Source organism: Physeter macrocephalus, unplaced genomic scaffold (genome assembly GCF_002837175.3).
Source record: "Physeter macrocephalus isolate SW-GA unplaced genomic scaffold, ASM283717v5 random_69, whole genome shotgun sequence".
Classification (NCBI taxonomy): Eukaryota; Metazoa; Chordata; class Mammalia; order Artiodactyla; family Physeteridae; genus Physeter; species Physeter macrocephalus.
Genome location: NW_021145355.1, coordinates 99,229 through 112,816, shown reverse-complemented (window position 1 = coordinate 112,816; position 13,588 = coordinate 99,229). Strand labels below are relative to the sequence as shown.

The 13,588-nt window shown below is 51.9% G+C and overlaps 2 protein-coding genes across 3 annotated transcripts in view; both read left to right on the top strand.

Annotated features, from left to right (window-relative positions):
- The window catches only part of LOC102987670 (serine/threonine-protein kinase/endoribonuclease IRE1), a 31,644-nt gene extending 23,106 nt beyond the window's left edge, over positions 1-8,538 (top strand). The window contains exons 12-18 of the mRNA XM_028483781.2: positions 233-332; positions 565-764; positions 4,161-4,308; positions 5,361-5,488; positions 6,986-7,109; positions 7,547-7,614; positions 8,306-8,538. Of these exons, the coding sequence (XP_028339582.1) occupies positions 233-332; positions 565-764; positions 4,161-4,308; positions 5,361-5,488; positions 6,986-7,109; positions 7,547-7,614; positions 8,306-8,515 (978 nt within the window). The 3' untranslated portion in view covers positions 8,516-8,538. The remainder of the gene's footprint in view (positions 1-232; positions 333-564; positions 765-4,160; positions 4,309-5,360; positions 5,489-6,985; positions 7,110-7,546; positions 7,615-8,305) is intronic.
- A 480-nt stretch (positions 8,539-9,018) lies between these two features.
- Positions 9,019-13,588, top strand: part of LOC102979956 (intercellular adhesion molecule 2) — a 32,861-nt gene continuing 28,291 nt past the window's right edge. Inside the window, exon 1 of one of the 2 annotated variants that reach the window (XM_055082304.1) lies at positions 9,019-9,101. The gene's annotated coding sequence lies outside the window, so the exon portion shown is untranslated. The other variant, XM_055082305.1, reaches the window with a different exon arrangement.

Sequence of the window (13,588 nt, the reverse complement as noted above, 5' to 3'; positions counted from 1 at the left end):
GGGTTCGTGCCCCGGTCTGGGAGGATCCCACGTGCCGCGGAGCGGCTGGGCCCGTGAGCCATGGCCGCTGAGCCTGCGCGTCCGGAGCCTGTGCTCCGCAACGGGAGAGGCCACAACAGTGAGAGGCCCGCGTACCGCAATAAAAAGAAAAGAAAACGGAGAGAGAGAAGGTATGCTGAGGAGCGAAGTCCTGAGGGCCCTGTGCGTGACCCAGCCGTCGCGTCTCTTGCAGTACGTGGAACAGAAGGACTTTGCCCACCTCGGCCTGGAGCCCATCGCCCTGCTGCAGCAGACCACCTCGGGCCTGGCCCACCTGCACTCCCTCAACATCGGTGAGAAGCCTCCCCTTATCAGGCGGGCGGACAGCTTGCTCAGGTGGGCCTGGCCTCTGTCGAAGCTCTTTGCTGCCTCACGGGGTCCCTGTTGTTGAAGAAAGAGAGGACTTAACACATTTGAGAGCCAGAACCTTTACAGGCAGCAGCGGGTCTGTTGAGAATCTGAGGAGGGCGCGTCCCCATCGCGGAAGGAGTCCAAGCACGGGACTAACCTGGAGTTTTGTGTTAGTTCACAGAGACCTGAAGCCACACAACATTCTCCTCTCCATGCCCAGCGCACATGGCAGGATCAAGGCCATGATCTCCGACTTCGGCCTCTGTAAGAAGCTGGCAGTGGGCAGACACAGCTTCAGCCGCCGCTCAGGGGTGCCCGGCACAGAAGGCTGGATCGCCCCAGAGATGCTGAGCGAAGACTGCAAGGAGAACCCCGTGAGTGTAGGCGTGGCTCTGTGAAAACCGCGGAAGCAGCCTCTTGCTCCTGGGGGATTCAGAGGCTCCAGGCCCGGGGGTGGGCGGGCTGGAGCGCTCACTGCTGGAGAGGGACGTTTCTATAGCGAAGAGCTTCTCCCCCAGCAGCGCTCTGCTGGCACTCTAACACTGTCTCCTGTCCAGAGGAATGAAAGGGGTGAATGTAGGCAGTTGTCTGTTTTTTCTCCCCCCTACTCTTCCAATCCTTTCCCGCCCTATTTTGGGCAACTGGAAAATCAGGACTTGTGTAAGGTGAGCAAACTTCCAGTTTTCATTCTTTTTTTAATTTGTTTTTGTTTTTCCAGCTTTCTATTTTGAGAATTTTTAGACATACAGAAAATTGAGAGCAGCGAATACCTCTGTACCTCTACCTAGATTCAACATTCGTCCGTATTTTTCACTTTCTGTCTGTTCCTGCAACCATTCGAATATGAGTGGCAGGCCCCCCAGCCCTTTACCTTAAACACTTCAGCACATGCCTCCCAAGGACAGGTACATTCTACCTCCTGACCACCTCCCCATGCTAACACCTCAGCCATTAATACTGTTTCCACTGATACCTAGCATCCTATCCATATTCAAGTTTCCCCAGTTGTTCACCAGATGTATAGAGCTGGTTTCTGTAAACCAGGACCCAATTAGGTGTCTTTGTTACATTGCACTTGATTCTGTCTCCTTTCATCAACACAGTTCTCCCAGCTTTCTTGTCCCACGACGGTGGCTGTTTGCAGAGTCGGGGCACTTCTCTGTAGAATGCCTCACTCGGGATTCGCTCACTCCTTTCCTCTTGGTGGTATTTAACTTGCCTGTTCCTTGTATTCCTGTGAACTAGACATAGGTCTAGGGGCTTGACTAGATTCAAGTTAAGTGTTTTTGGTAAGAACAGTCCCAGTCGGGTTGTACCATTACTGCATCCCTAATGGTGATGCCGAGTTGAAGCAGCTGGTGCGGGTGGTGACACTGGCATCTCCCCTTGGTTAGGACTGTGTGGGGCGATACTCTGGCAGAGTGTGAATATCCCATTACCAACAAGTCACTCACCTGATGGGTCAGCATCCACTGGCAATCCTTGCCTGAATCACTGCATTCAGTAGAAATTCTACATTTATTAGCTGACATTTTTCTGTAAAGAAGAACTTTATTTATATTTCTTTTCTCTCTCTCTCTCTCTCTCTCTCTCTCTGTGGACTCATGGATTTTTAAAAAAATAGCAGTATAATCCATTATAGTCCTTATTTATTTTTGCTTGTTTTTGGTTTTGTTCCTATTCCTTTTGGTACTCAAACTGTTCCAGTTTGGCCAACAGGAGCCCCTTCACGCTGGCTTCTGCGTCCTTTTGCTGAGAGCCCAGTCGTGTTTGAGCACCTTGCTTTCTAGCCCAGTAACACATTGGAGGATTATCTGGCGCTCCCCGATCAGACCTGGATGGGATCAGCCATCCTCAAATAAATTAGATTCAGTGGAGCCTCTTATCCTACTCACTGGGGACCGCAGCTGGTCAGTTAATCAAAAAGGTCAGTTACGATGAAGAATCATAAGGAAATACATACACACCTTAAACATTTTATTTTAACTTAAAGTAAGTAATGTGACTCTTTAAGGAATTCTTTGATGTAAGACAAGATCTTTTTTTTTGACTTGGGTCCAACTGAATGGAGTTGTTCGTTTCCTCTCTTGCACGAAGCACACTCACATGCCTTCTATGACTTCTAGATCGAGACTCAGACATTTCAGACACCTCCTAAGCGATTTGAAAGCAGAATCCTAGGTTTCAGCTATTTATGTCCCGTCGCTTACCGTTGAGTCTCCCACATCTAATTCCACAGCAGTTTTTGTAGCAACTCCCTCGCATTGAGTCTTTCCAAAGATTCAGCTTACCTCAAACTTGGCGGCCCGTGTATTTTATCAGCTTATGGAGTATTTAAACTACAAGGACAAGTGGCAGAAATGAGTTTGGGAAAGAACATAACTGAGCCTAGAGATGAGCCCATAGAGTTGGGGGCAGAGGGGCCCAGCATGCGGGACGCAAGCCCCCACGGGGCTGCATGAGTGGTGAGGATGCTGGGGAGTCATGCAGCATGGGCTGCAGAAAACGGAAAACGGGGAGCATTAACGACACAGTCAGTAGGTGAGAAGTGGCCACCAGGTGAGCGCTTCAGTGGTGGTGGACTTGTTCCTCCTGTCCTGAATCTGTCACCCACCTAAGGAACATTCTGGTGAAGTAGGACAAAGATGACTGGGCTCAGGAATAAGAGCTGCATCTTGTCCTGGTTTGTCGCTATCCAGCAGTGACCCTGGGCTTGTCAGTGAGCCTTTCTGTCCGTGTCTTCATCTGGGGATGGTGACATTTGCTCTGCTCACCTCACAGGGCTCTTGTGAAGGGTGTGTTTTCTCCAGTGAGGAAGGTGACGAGCTCCTGGCTTTCTCTCGCTAGAGCCTCATGTTGTCTGGTGGAGAACCCGAGTGGTGGGGCCTGACGTGAGGGACCCAAGCCGTGCTCGGGAGCCATCCCAGTGTAACACCCCATGTAGACAAGCTAGGCATCATACATGCACATTTCATCTGTAGGCATGGAATGGTTTCACGGGATAAGTGAGACGTGTTATTAGATAACATCAAAGTGAGCTCACTGGAAACTTGTTAACTAATCTTTTTCTGGGATGTTTTTGAACCAAAAACTTTTTTTTTTTTTTGGCCACGCCACGTGGCTTGCGGGATCTCAGTTCCCTGACCAGGGATCAAACCCACGCTCTCGGCAGTGAAAGTGCGGAGTCCTAACCACTGGACCACCAGGGTATTCCCACCAAAAACTGTTTTTATTTCGTTTATTAACCCAGTGTTAAGACCTGTCATATGTGGGCACCTTGGAAGTCCCTGGGGGTACAACGGGAAGCAAACGCACAGAAATTCCTGCCCACGAGGAGTTCCGTGCTGGTTGGGTGAAGAATAACTAGCAGCAAGGAGAGAGCGTCCTGTGGGCTGAACACTGCTTTGAGCCAACGTTTTCACGCTTAATGTGTGCATCTAACCTTCACAACAGCCCCATGGGGTCATCCTCATTTCATGGTCATGGATGCTGAAGTGCAGAGTGACCGGGGGCTTCCGAGGGCCAGTGGCAGAGCCAGCAGGCATCCCAGGCATTGGCTCCAGAGCCCAGTTCTCCACTGGGACCTCCAGCACTCGTGTGGCACCTGCAGGGCGCGCCCAGCACTGCTCTGAGGCCATCAGACCTGTCAGCCGGTTCTCCCAAGGCGCCTTCTAGGTGGAAGAATCAGCAGCAACAACCCCTTCCTCTGCTGCTGAGTTAGAATGAGAATTCTCCCCTGAAGGCCTCTGATGCCCCGAGTTTCTTTTCAGACCTACACGGTGGACATCTTCTCTGCGGGCTGCGTCTTTTACTACGTGATATCTGAGGGCAGCCATCCTTTTGGCAAGTCCCTGCAGCGGCAGGCCAACATCCTCCTGGGCGCCTGCAGCCTGGACTGCCTGCACCCTGAGAAGCACGGTGAGCGGGCAGCAGGGCTGGGAGGCCTCGGGAGCGGCCCCTGCGGGCGGGGGTGGGACCGGCTCTGACTTCCCAGAGGCCCTTCTTTCCACCTGCTCGCCCTGTGGGCCTCAGCAAACTGATGACTGGGTCCAGAGCTGGTGGAGGGCTGGGTAGGGTGTCCTCGAAGCGCCACCTTCTAAAGCCAAGGAGCTCCCAGGTTCCTTCAGGTCACACGATGACCTGTGTGACCTGGGTAAGGCCCCCTTGGGGGACCTCTGTTTTCCAGCTTGTGACTCGTGAGGGTTAAATAATCTGAGGTCCCTTCCTGCCCTGACGTTTGGGGAGACGGAAAGGCCACACTACATACGCTGGGCTCTCGTGTGGGGGTGACAGTGGTCAGCGCGTGCGGCCTGGGCTGAGGACAGGCTGGGTCCTCGCTCTCCAGGCACGCAGGTGACAAGTCTTTCTGCCTGACTTCAGGGTTTCCCGCATTATAATTGGCCCGTGACACCTCACTGTTGCCTTTTGAAAAAATTTAAACTATCTTGCTGTTTTGCTCATGGATTAATTTTCCTTATTCCCTGGAGACAAAACAGATTAGCATAAAGGCCCAGAATCCCATTATACAGTGATGAATGACTGCTACTAATACCTTTGTATATATTATTCTGATCATCTATCTAGACGTGTATGCCTATTTTTATAAAAATGGGGTTAAATAGTGCATAGTATTTTGCAGCACGCTCGTTTTTAAACTTCATCTTGACTCTCTCTGCGTCCGTCTGCATTCAGCCAGCACGTAATCCTGGCGGCCCACAGTCCAGCGCGTGAAGGCACAATGGTGTCACCCGAGCCTCTGATATCGAGTACTTCCAGTCACTCTTTTTCACTAACTGCGCGGTGAGGACTCTCCTTAGCTGAAGTCTCGTGCAAGCTCTTATGTTATTGGATTGAGTTCCTGTCCGTAGAACCTTGAGTCACAGGGCATGCAGACTGTCAGGGTTTTGGGTATTTGCTTGTGGCTTTAGGCTGGTAATAACGAGTCACATGTTTATGTTCCTCCTTTGTAGAAGACGTTATTGCCCGGGAGTTAATAGAGAAGATGATTGCAATGGATCCTCAGAAGCGCCCATCAGCGAAGCATGTGCTGAAACACCCGTTCTTCTGGAGCCTAGAAAAGCAGCTCCAGTTCTTCCAGGTGGAGACATTTGTTTTCTTTATCAAAAATCTTCATGTAACCTTTCCAGTTTTTTTTCCAGAAACTACAGGAAAGGACAAAGAATAAAACAAATGACCCCATAATTCCATAACCGAGAGATAACCACAGTTGACATTTTAATATATTTTCTTCATACGAGCAGACCAGGTTTGGCTCCAGACCACCCCAATAAAGCAAATGTCGCAATAAAGTGAGTCACATGAACTTTTTGGTTTCACGGTGCATATAAGAGTTCATGTTTACACTATACTGTACTCTGAGTGTGCGATAACATTACGTCTGAGGTCAGGTGTCTTCCAGGGACCTTCAAACTAGCCAGGTCACTTTGTTGTGTGTTTTTTTTTTTTAAACATTATTAACATTTTTTGATTAATGTCCTTATTTATTTATTTATTTATTTGGCTGCGCCAGGTCTTAGTTGTGGCACGCGGGTTCCCTAGTCTCAGCATGTGGGTTCTTTAGTTGCAGCATGTGAACTCTTAGTTGCGGCATGCATGTGGGATCTAGTTCCCCGACCAGGGATCGAACCCGGGCCTCCTGCATTGGGAGCGCAGACTCTTAGCCACTGGACCACCAAGGAAGTCCCTAGCCAGGTCACTTTGATGATGACAAGATGTAGAGCAGGAATGAAGCTCACACAAAGGGACCTTCACCCCACCAGGGTTAGGATGTAAACTCTCAGTATCTCCAAGTCACGTGTCTTGCGAACACCCCCGGCTTCCATCCGCGTCACTAGCTGTACCGACTTTGCGGCTCAGCACCGTGTGCCCCCCGTGTACCCGCCTTGACCATCAATCCCCCCACAAGGCTTTCTTCCCGCAACTGCAAGTTAGACGGTCAGCCAGTCTGACTTCATCTTCGTCAAAGAAAGAAAAGACTTATGGGCCCCATGAGGCTGCTTGGTGGACCTGTCTCACTGGCAGGGGCTCAGAGGGGCCCGTGCTCAGGTGCATACCTCGGACCCCGAGCAGGATTTAGATCCAGGGCCGGGGCCTCCAGAGCCCACACTCTTGTCACCAGCTTTTCTCCTCAGAAAGAAGTCTTGGCTTCATCTGTCTTTCCTAATTGTTTGAATGAGGAGTGACAACCCTGCATCAGTCATGGCTCTGAGCATGTCCTGTTCCAGTGGGTACACAAAAGTCACAGGATGCGAATCAAAATGGACCTTTTTTTTTTTGGTTCATCGATGAGTATGGATTGCACACGTGGCCCTGTGTGGCATGTATGTGTGAAACACGGGGGAGGCACCGCGGGTCTGAGGTGGAGATGGTCCGTGTGGGCCTCTCCTCAGCAAGTGGCAGATGGGGCTGCTCCCGGGGAAGAGGTGATGGATAGCGGAGAAGGCAGGACGCTTGCTCCCCAGCTCTGGGCCGAGGCTCAGGCAGGGGTGGCCGTCCCGGCGCTCAGCGTGGCCGTCCTCTGGCTCTCAGAGCCTCTGCACACTGACTGTTACCCGTTGCCCTGTCTCCCTCCCAGGACGTGAGTGACCGGATAGAGAAGGAGTCCCTAGACGGCCCGATAGTGAAGCAGCTGGAGCGCGGCGGGCGGGCTGTGGTGAAGATGGACTGGAGGGAGAACATCACTGTCCCCCTCCAGACAGGTGACCTCGCGGCGCCCCCGGGGTCATTGTTGGTGGAAGCGGTTCAAAAGCAGCAGCTGTTTCTGAGAAGCAGACTTGGAAGCGGCAACTCCAAGCCGTTTGGGGCTCCAAATACCGCTTCTGGGATTGAGGCTTCCTGTGGTTTGGATACAGGTCACACCATTGCTCTGACGCATGTCCCAGTTGTTTCTCAGAGGGACAGGTCAGTGACAGGTGTCATGCTCTCGGCGGTCATTTCTGATCGCAGGTGAGAAAGGGAGGTGGCATTCAGACTAACACTGCCGCCCTGGGGTTCAATCGGGGAAGTGCTCCTGTCAGCGACAAGAATGGAGTTAGGTCATGATTTGGTCTGATTGCTTGATCCCCAGGAGCCCCAGGAATTGTTTTCTTTCGAAATCTGTTTGTCTGTTACATTGCCTTCCTTGTTTTTTTCCTAGATCTGCGTAAATTCAGAACCTATAAAGGCGGCTCTGTCCGAGATCTCCTCCGGGCCATGAGAAATAAGGTGAGGGCTATGAGCACACGGCGGGCTGGGCGGGGCCGCAGCGCTGCCCCGCCTGCTCATATCCCTTCTCTGGGGGTCCTCCAGCCCCTCTGGATGAGGACCTCACAGAGGCTGGGAGGCCTTGGCTGCACAGGAAACACTAGAGGCTGCTTCTTCCCCTGAATGAACTTTCTATCCAGGGATGTTGAGGCGGGGATACAGGTCACAGTGCAGCCTCTGCTAGAAGCGGGCTCCCGGGTGCTACATCCTTTGCTGACTTGTTCGGTGCCTGGATCTGCACCGATAAACTCCTTCTGACGGGGCCCTTCCCGCCCGGGGCTGGCCCCGCCCGCGCCGGCCTCGCCCCGCCCACCCCGCGCGCCGGCCTCGTCCCGCCCTCCCCGCGCCGGCCTCGCCCCGCCCTCCCCGCGCCGGCCCCGCCCCGCCCTCCCCGCGCCGGCCTCGCCCCGCCCTCCCCGCGCCGGCCTCGCCCCGCCCTCCCCGCGCCGGCCTCGCCCCGCCCTCCCCGCGCCGGCCTCGCCCCGCCCTCCCCGCGCCGGCCTCGCTGGGCTCCGAGGCCTCCCGCGAAGGAGGGGAAGCGGCCCAAGGACCAGCATAACGGTCGGTCTTTCTTGAGCGAGGGTCTTGCCCGGGTCCCGCGGGCTCCTCTTTGCTGACCGTGGGTCTGTGTTCCCCCCGCTCCCGTCTACAGAAGCACCACTACCGGGAGCTGCCCGAGGAGGTGCGGGAGACGCTGGGCCCCCTTCCCGACGGCTTCGTGCGCTACTTCACCTCGCGCTTCCCCCACCTCCTCTCCCACACGTACCGTGCCATGGAGCTGTGCCGGCGCGAGAGGCCCTTCCAGCCCTACTACTACGAGCCCCCCGAGCCCCGGCCCCCAGTGACTCCAGACGCCCTCTGAACCAGGCGGCCTCCGTGCCGGCGGCCCCGCTGGGACCAAGGGCCTGGTCTCTACAAGCCACAGCCTGGCGTCTCCTGCCGAGCAGGGAGACCAGGCTCCAAAGCCACGTGCCTCGAGCTGCCTGCTCTGCAGCCAGCAGGGGAGGATGCTGACCCCGGGAAGTGGGAGACGTGACCCCGCCGCCCCCCCCGACCCACGAGGGAGCTGGGAAGACATTGGCCGTGAAAGCTTGACCATGGGGGGACGGCTGCGAAGGAAGGCCATTCCCAGAGGCAGAGGGGAGCACCCTCTGCCTTCTCCTGGATAAACTCGCTTCAGACTTTCGTTTCTTTTAAAACTTCCTGTGAGATGCCAGTCTGTGGGCCTTTAAGGAAGAAAGCTGAGGGAACCCTCAGTGGTGCCTGCGTGCTGGGACCGGGAGCATCTGTCTCTTGGACCAGCCGGGCCGAGGTGCACTAAGTGCAGCCTCTGCTAGAAGCAGGGCTCCGGAGGAGAAGGTGCCCAGGAGGAGGAGGACCTTCAGAAGGCGTCATCCCCAGGGATCGGAGATGCCTCACTGATCACAAACGCGCCCACAGGTTCCCAGGTCACTGTCACCAGTGTTTCCTCGGGGGTGGCAGAGCCTTGAGGGTGGGGACGCGGTGTGGGGAGAGGCCAGCCTGGAACTCTGGAAGGTGAGTCTGTCTGTGGGTCTCTCAGAAACAAAGAGGATGCTGCGTTCTGAGACAGCTGTGGCCCAGGGCACCGGTGGCCTGAATGGTGGCCTTTGGTGGAGTCGTGCCCTGGGGTGCTTGGGGATGTTTGGGAGCATTTGGGGGCAAGAGGTGATAAGTCCCCTGGCCATGAAGGAAAACAGCTCTGACCCAGGCAGGGACAGGCCTTTGGGACCAGAGGGGAGCAGGCCAAATGGGACACTCGCGGCCCCCCGGGGAAAGCCCTGGCCAGTAGGTAGGTGAAGAGGCTGCTCTGTGCCTGGGGCCGGCAGGACGGGCCAGGGGTTAGAGGTCCAAGGCCAGGGTCACCACACACTTCGTGGGCAGGCTTTTATGTTTCTCTTGGCAGATTTTAATAACTTTATATTTTGATCATACTGTAGAATGCTACATTAGCATGAGCTAAACTTAACTTGAAGCTTGTGAGGAAGTAATGCAAGATATAGAATACATCTTCTATTTTGTAAGGTACCCAAAGTCCCATCCCCTCCAGAAAGAGTGTTCATATGTAGAACATTCTCTAATGCTGAAGAGTAAAACGTTATAGCAACGCTATATACATGTATGAAAGTAATATTTTCTAAATTATGTCAATACTATGGGGTTTTTTCCCCCTAAAATTAATATAATTTTTAACTTTAGTTTTAGTCAAAAATTCCTCTGTCTTTTCCCTACCGAGAGCCTTAGAGGTTAAATGCAATCAGGGTACCATGTAAGGAAGCGTTTTGCATGTACTTTCTCCAGCCAGGGGAATGGATCGTTGCAGTTCGGTCCTAGTGAACCCAGAGACTCCTCCCAGGAGGAAGAATGTTACTGTCTAGTTTTACTAACTGACAGAGAAATCTCTGTTTCTTCTCCTTGTAAGACGTTTTCTGGTGGTGGATTTGAATGAGGGCCACTCATCAAAAGCGCTCATTCTGCCTTCAGAGAATTCAGTTCCCTTCCTTTCCTAATGCCTAATGTCACTTTTTTTTCTTTTCTCCTTTAATATTATCCTACATCTTTAAACCTCATCAGTTACCTCATTTAGACCTGGGAACCCCGGCATCCTTGGTCAGCATCGTGGTGTCTTGTACCACGCTGTCCGTTTTTCAGGAACACAGCCGGACGGTTTTCTTCTCCCCGCTCTGATGCTCCTGAGCCAGCCCCCTCCCACTCTGTTCTGTGGCGGCTCTGCAGGTCGCTTTGCCGCCGGGCCTGATAGTGAGACCGTACGAAGTGGAGAAGGTGCCACGAGCGATTTAAAGGACCGTCAGCTTCCTGTGGTGGGGGCAGTAGGGGCGGGGGGTGGGGAGGCAGCTGCCTTGCCTCGTGGTCGCTGCTGAATGTTGTCTCTGGGGAGTAGCCAGGTCATTCTCAGCAGCCCAGGGTTTATGTCATCTCTCTGTTTTGGCCTAGCTTGCCTCCAGAACAGCTTTTAAAAAAAATTCCTTTTCTGCTTGCAATACTAGTTTTTAACCACCCAACTTTCTCAAACTCATTTATTCAATGTATTTTATTTGAGCACTTAATATATGAGCTGGGCAGGATATCACATGCTAGGGACACAGGTGAACAAAATAGGCAAAACCTCAGCTTTCATACGAGCCAGTGACAGAGAGACGGCAAGTGAGTAAATATCAGTGCTGCAAAGAAGATGCGGGCGTGGGGAAGGGCGTGGGTTTGGGGTTTTCACCCATCAGATCCGGGGTCAGATTGCCTTCTGTCCATCTTCTCTCCATCACCTTTGGGAACCCAGTCACCCGTCAGTCCTCCAGGTGGCTTGAAAAGGTCTCTTGTGGGCACCATCTGGTTTATCCCATCCTGGTCTCTAGAATTCTGGTTTCCTGTTGTGCTCAGCGCAGCAGGAAGGTGTCTGTCTTTCTCAAAAAGAGGGTTCTGCAGCCTGCCGCGTGTCCTGTCACTGCTGAGCTGTTTGATCTTTAGTACGATTCTTGGAAGGCTGTTTGACTTTTTACGAGTACACCATCTTCATCTTTAAGACAGAATTTATTCGCATCTGTTAGGGATCCCAAGGACACCATAATCTATTTAAATCTTGTGTTGACCCTTGTATTGAATCTGTCTTTGGCACACCTGCCCGAATTCTCACGTTGCTTATCGAGTCCTTTTAACTTCGATTTTTAGAGAGCTCCACCTGTCACTGGGCACCGGAGCGTCTGCACTCTTGGGAATCGTTGGTGTTACGTGATAAGTCACTAAACCACCTGGCGGCTGATGTATAAAATCCCAGATGCGAAGGTCCCCTCCCATCTCCCCCTCACTCAGTGCAAGAGTCATCATAGGCTCTTCCTAGGGAGACATGATTCAGACCCATTACATGTATATCAGTGGAAGAGCCACAGGTTAGTGGGTCCAGCAAAGTGCTTCCTTCTCACCAACTGGAGAAGAAATGTCCTTATCAGAGCTCGCCCTGATTCTTTGGGGGAGGTTTTGTGTGAACGCGATTCATTTATCACCGCGGTGAAAGAGATGAACTGGTGGTTGATCTGACCTCGAAGGTGTGGGGGGCCTTTGGGTAGCAGGGCTTTGTCCTCTTGGCCACTTTCTTCTCTGAAGTTGGACTGTGGCCAGGCTTGGATTTCCCGGGACTGTTCTCATTGTGCATCTCTGTTCATCGGATCCTCAGCCCTGAAGTCCTCCAGGAAGGTGGGCTGGTTCCGTTTTCACAGCCTTCTGTGCTGGAAGACAGAGCACAGCACACCCTTAAGGAGCCTCTTTAAATTCTCTTTAGCTTTCTCTCTGCTCAGTTAGCTTCTGAAATCCCTCTTCCTCGTATTTTCCAGTGTTTCTATTCCTTGGCCACCCTTCACCATCCTGGAGTAGTTGTTTCAGTTGACTGTGGTCTGGCGCGTTGGCCTTGCCTGGAAGAAAGTCACCAGGTGTCCTGTACAGATGAGCCAGAATTCCGCCTTCCAGTGTTGGACCCTTTATCCTTTAAACCAAAGTGTCTACTCTTCCTGTATTTGGTTTTCTTTATGAAACAGTGATTTCCACGAGTAACAGGTTCTGATTTTTTTAATCGGCGCTTAAATCCTCTCTGTATTCATTGGAAAACCACAAAGACAGCATCTGCGATGAGCCTCCCCCCAGAGCAGCCTTAACCAACACTTCCAGCCAAAGTCCCCACCCCACTTACCTCACCCCCTGCTCTTGAGTGTCTGGCGGGTACAGTATTCCTTTTCAGTGTCCCAGAAGCTCTGACGGGGGAGTCCCCGCTTACCTAGAAAGCATTACTGGTCAACTCTGTAGGCATTCCCAGATGCAAACGTTATGTAGTGTTCTTTTTGCAATGACCTATTTATTTAACCTATTTATATTTATTTAATTTTTACTCTGAAGTGTATCCAGTGACAATTGCACTTGCTTAAAGCACATCAGATTTGCTTTGGACAACACCCCTGACCATTTTAAAACTGGAAAAGGAAAAGTTATACTGTATCCTTCCACAGGATGGACGCCTTATAGTAGTTTTGTCATTAAAGGATAAATCATTTGGTTGGGGTAAAAATGTTAATTTTTAAGTGATTTTTTTTTTTTTTTAAATTCTGTGCCATTGTGTCTTCTCTGTGGACAGTTAATTGTTTGATGGGTCTGTGTTAATTGTGTGATACAATCCTCTGTGGAACCTAAAATCCTCTTTTTAGCTTTATATTTTATAAACTGCCAGATTGTACAATTTTTATGTGTATTTTTAAAGCTTGATGATGTGAGGGTATCTAAGTTAAACGGCCTATTTTTGTACCTCCTGTACAGTTTTATAATTCTGCTGATTGATAATGGCACCTTATGTTGAGCCAACCTCAAATAAAAGTAGTTTTAGATTTGGAAGCCAGCTCCATCTTCTTAAAGACTTGACCACCACTCTCAGACCAGGGGGTCGTTCTTGGCTGTCTTCCTGGGTAGGAGTCTGGCTGGTGAAGCGGGAGCAGTGGGCCTAGCGGTGGGAGGATGGATGGGAGGGGTGTGTTTGTTTACTTGCTGGTGTTCATGGCAGGGTCCGGGGGCTGGAGAGTCCTCCTTAGTTTCTGTGGGCAAAGCTTCCTTGAAACACTGCAGGAAGTCCCCCAAAGTATTGATTTGGGCTGAATTCCAGGAAGGTGGCCATGTTGGGACAGACATGCCTCCTGATGAGGCAGGGTTTGGGGCAGGTGTAAATAGGTTATAGGACCAGGAAATCCACAGGGGAAAAACACCAGGGAGGTAACTCAGCCAACACAGCTACGGGAAAGCCACAACCTGTGAGTGTCAGAAGCACATAAGACATCCGCCCAGACGCCAAAGAATGAGCTCAGCAGCCAGTCTGTTGGATTTTAGGATCCTGCCAGCATGCCTTCACCTTCTCTTACCCTATCCGCTC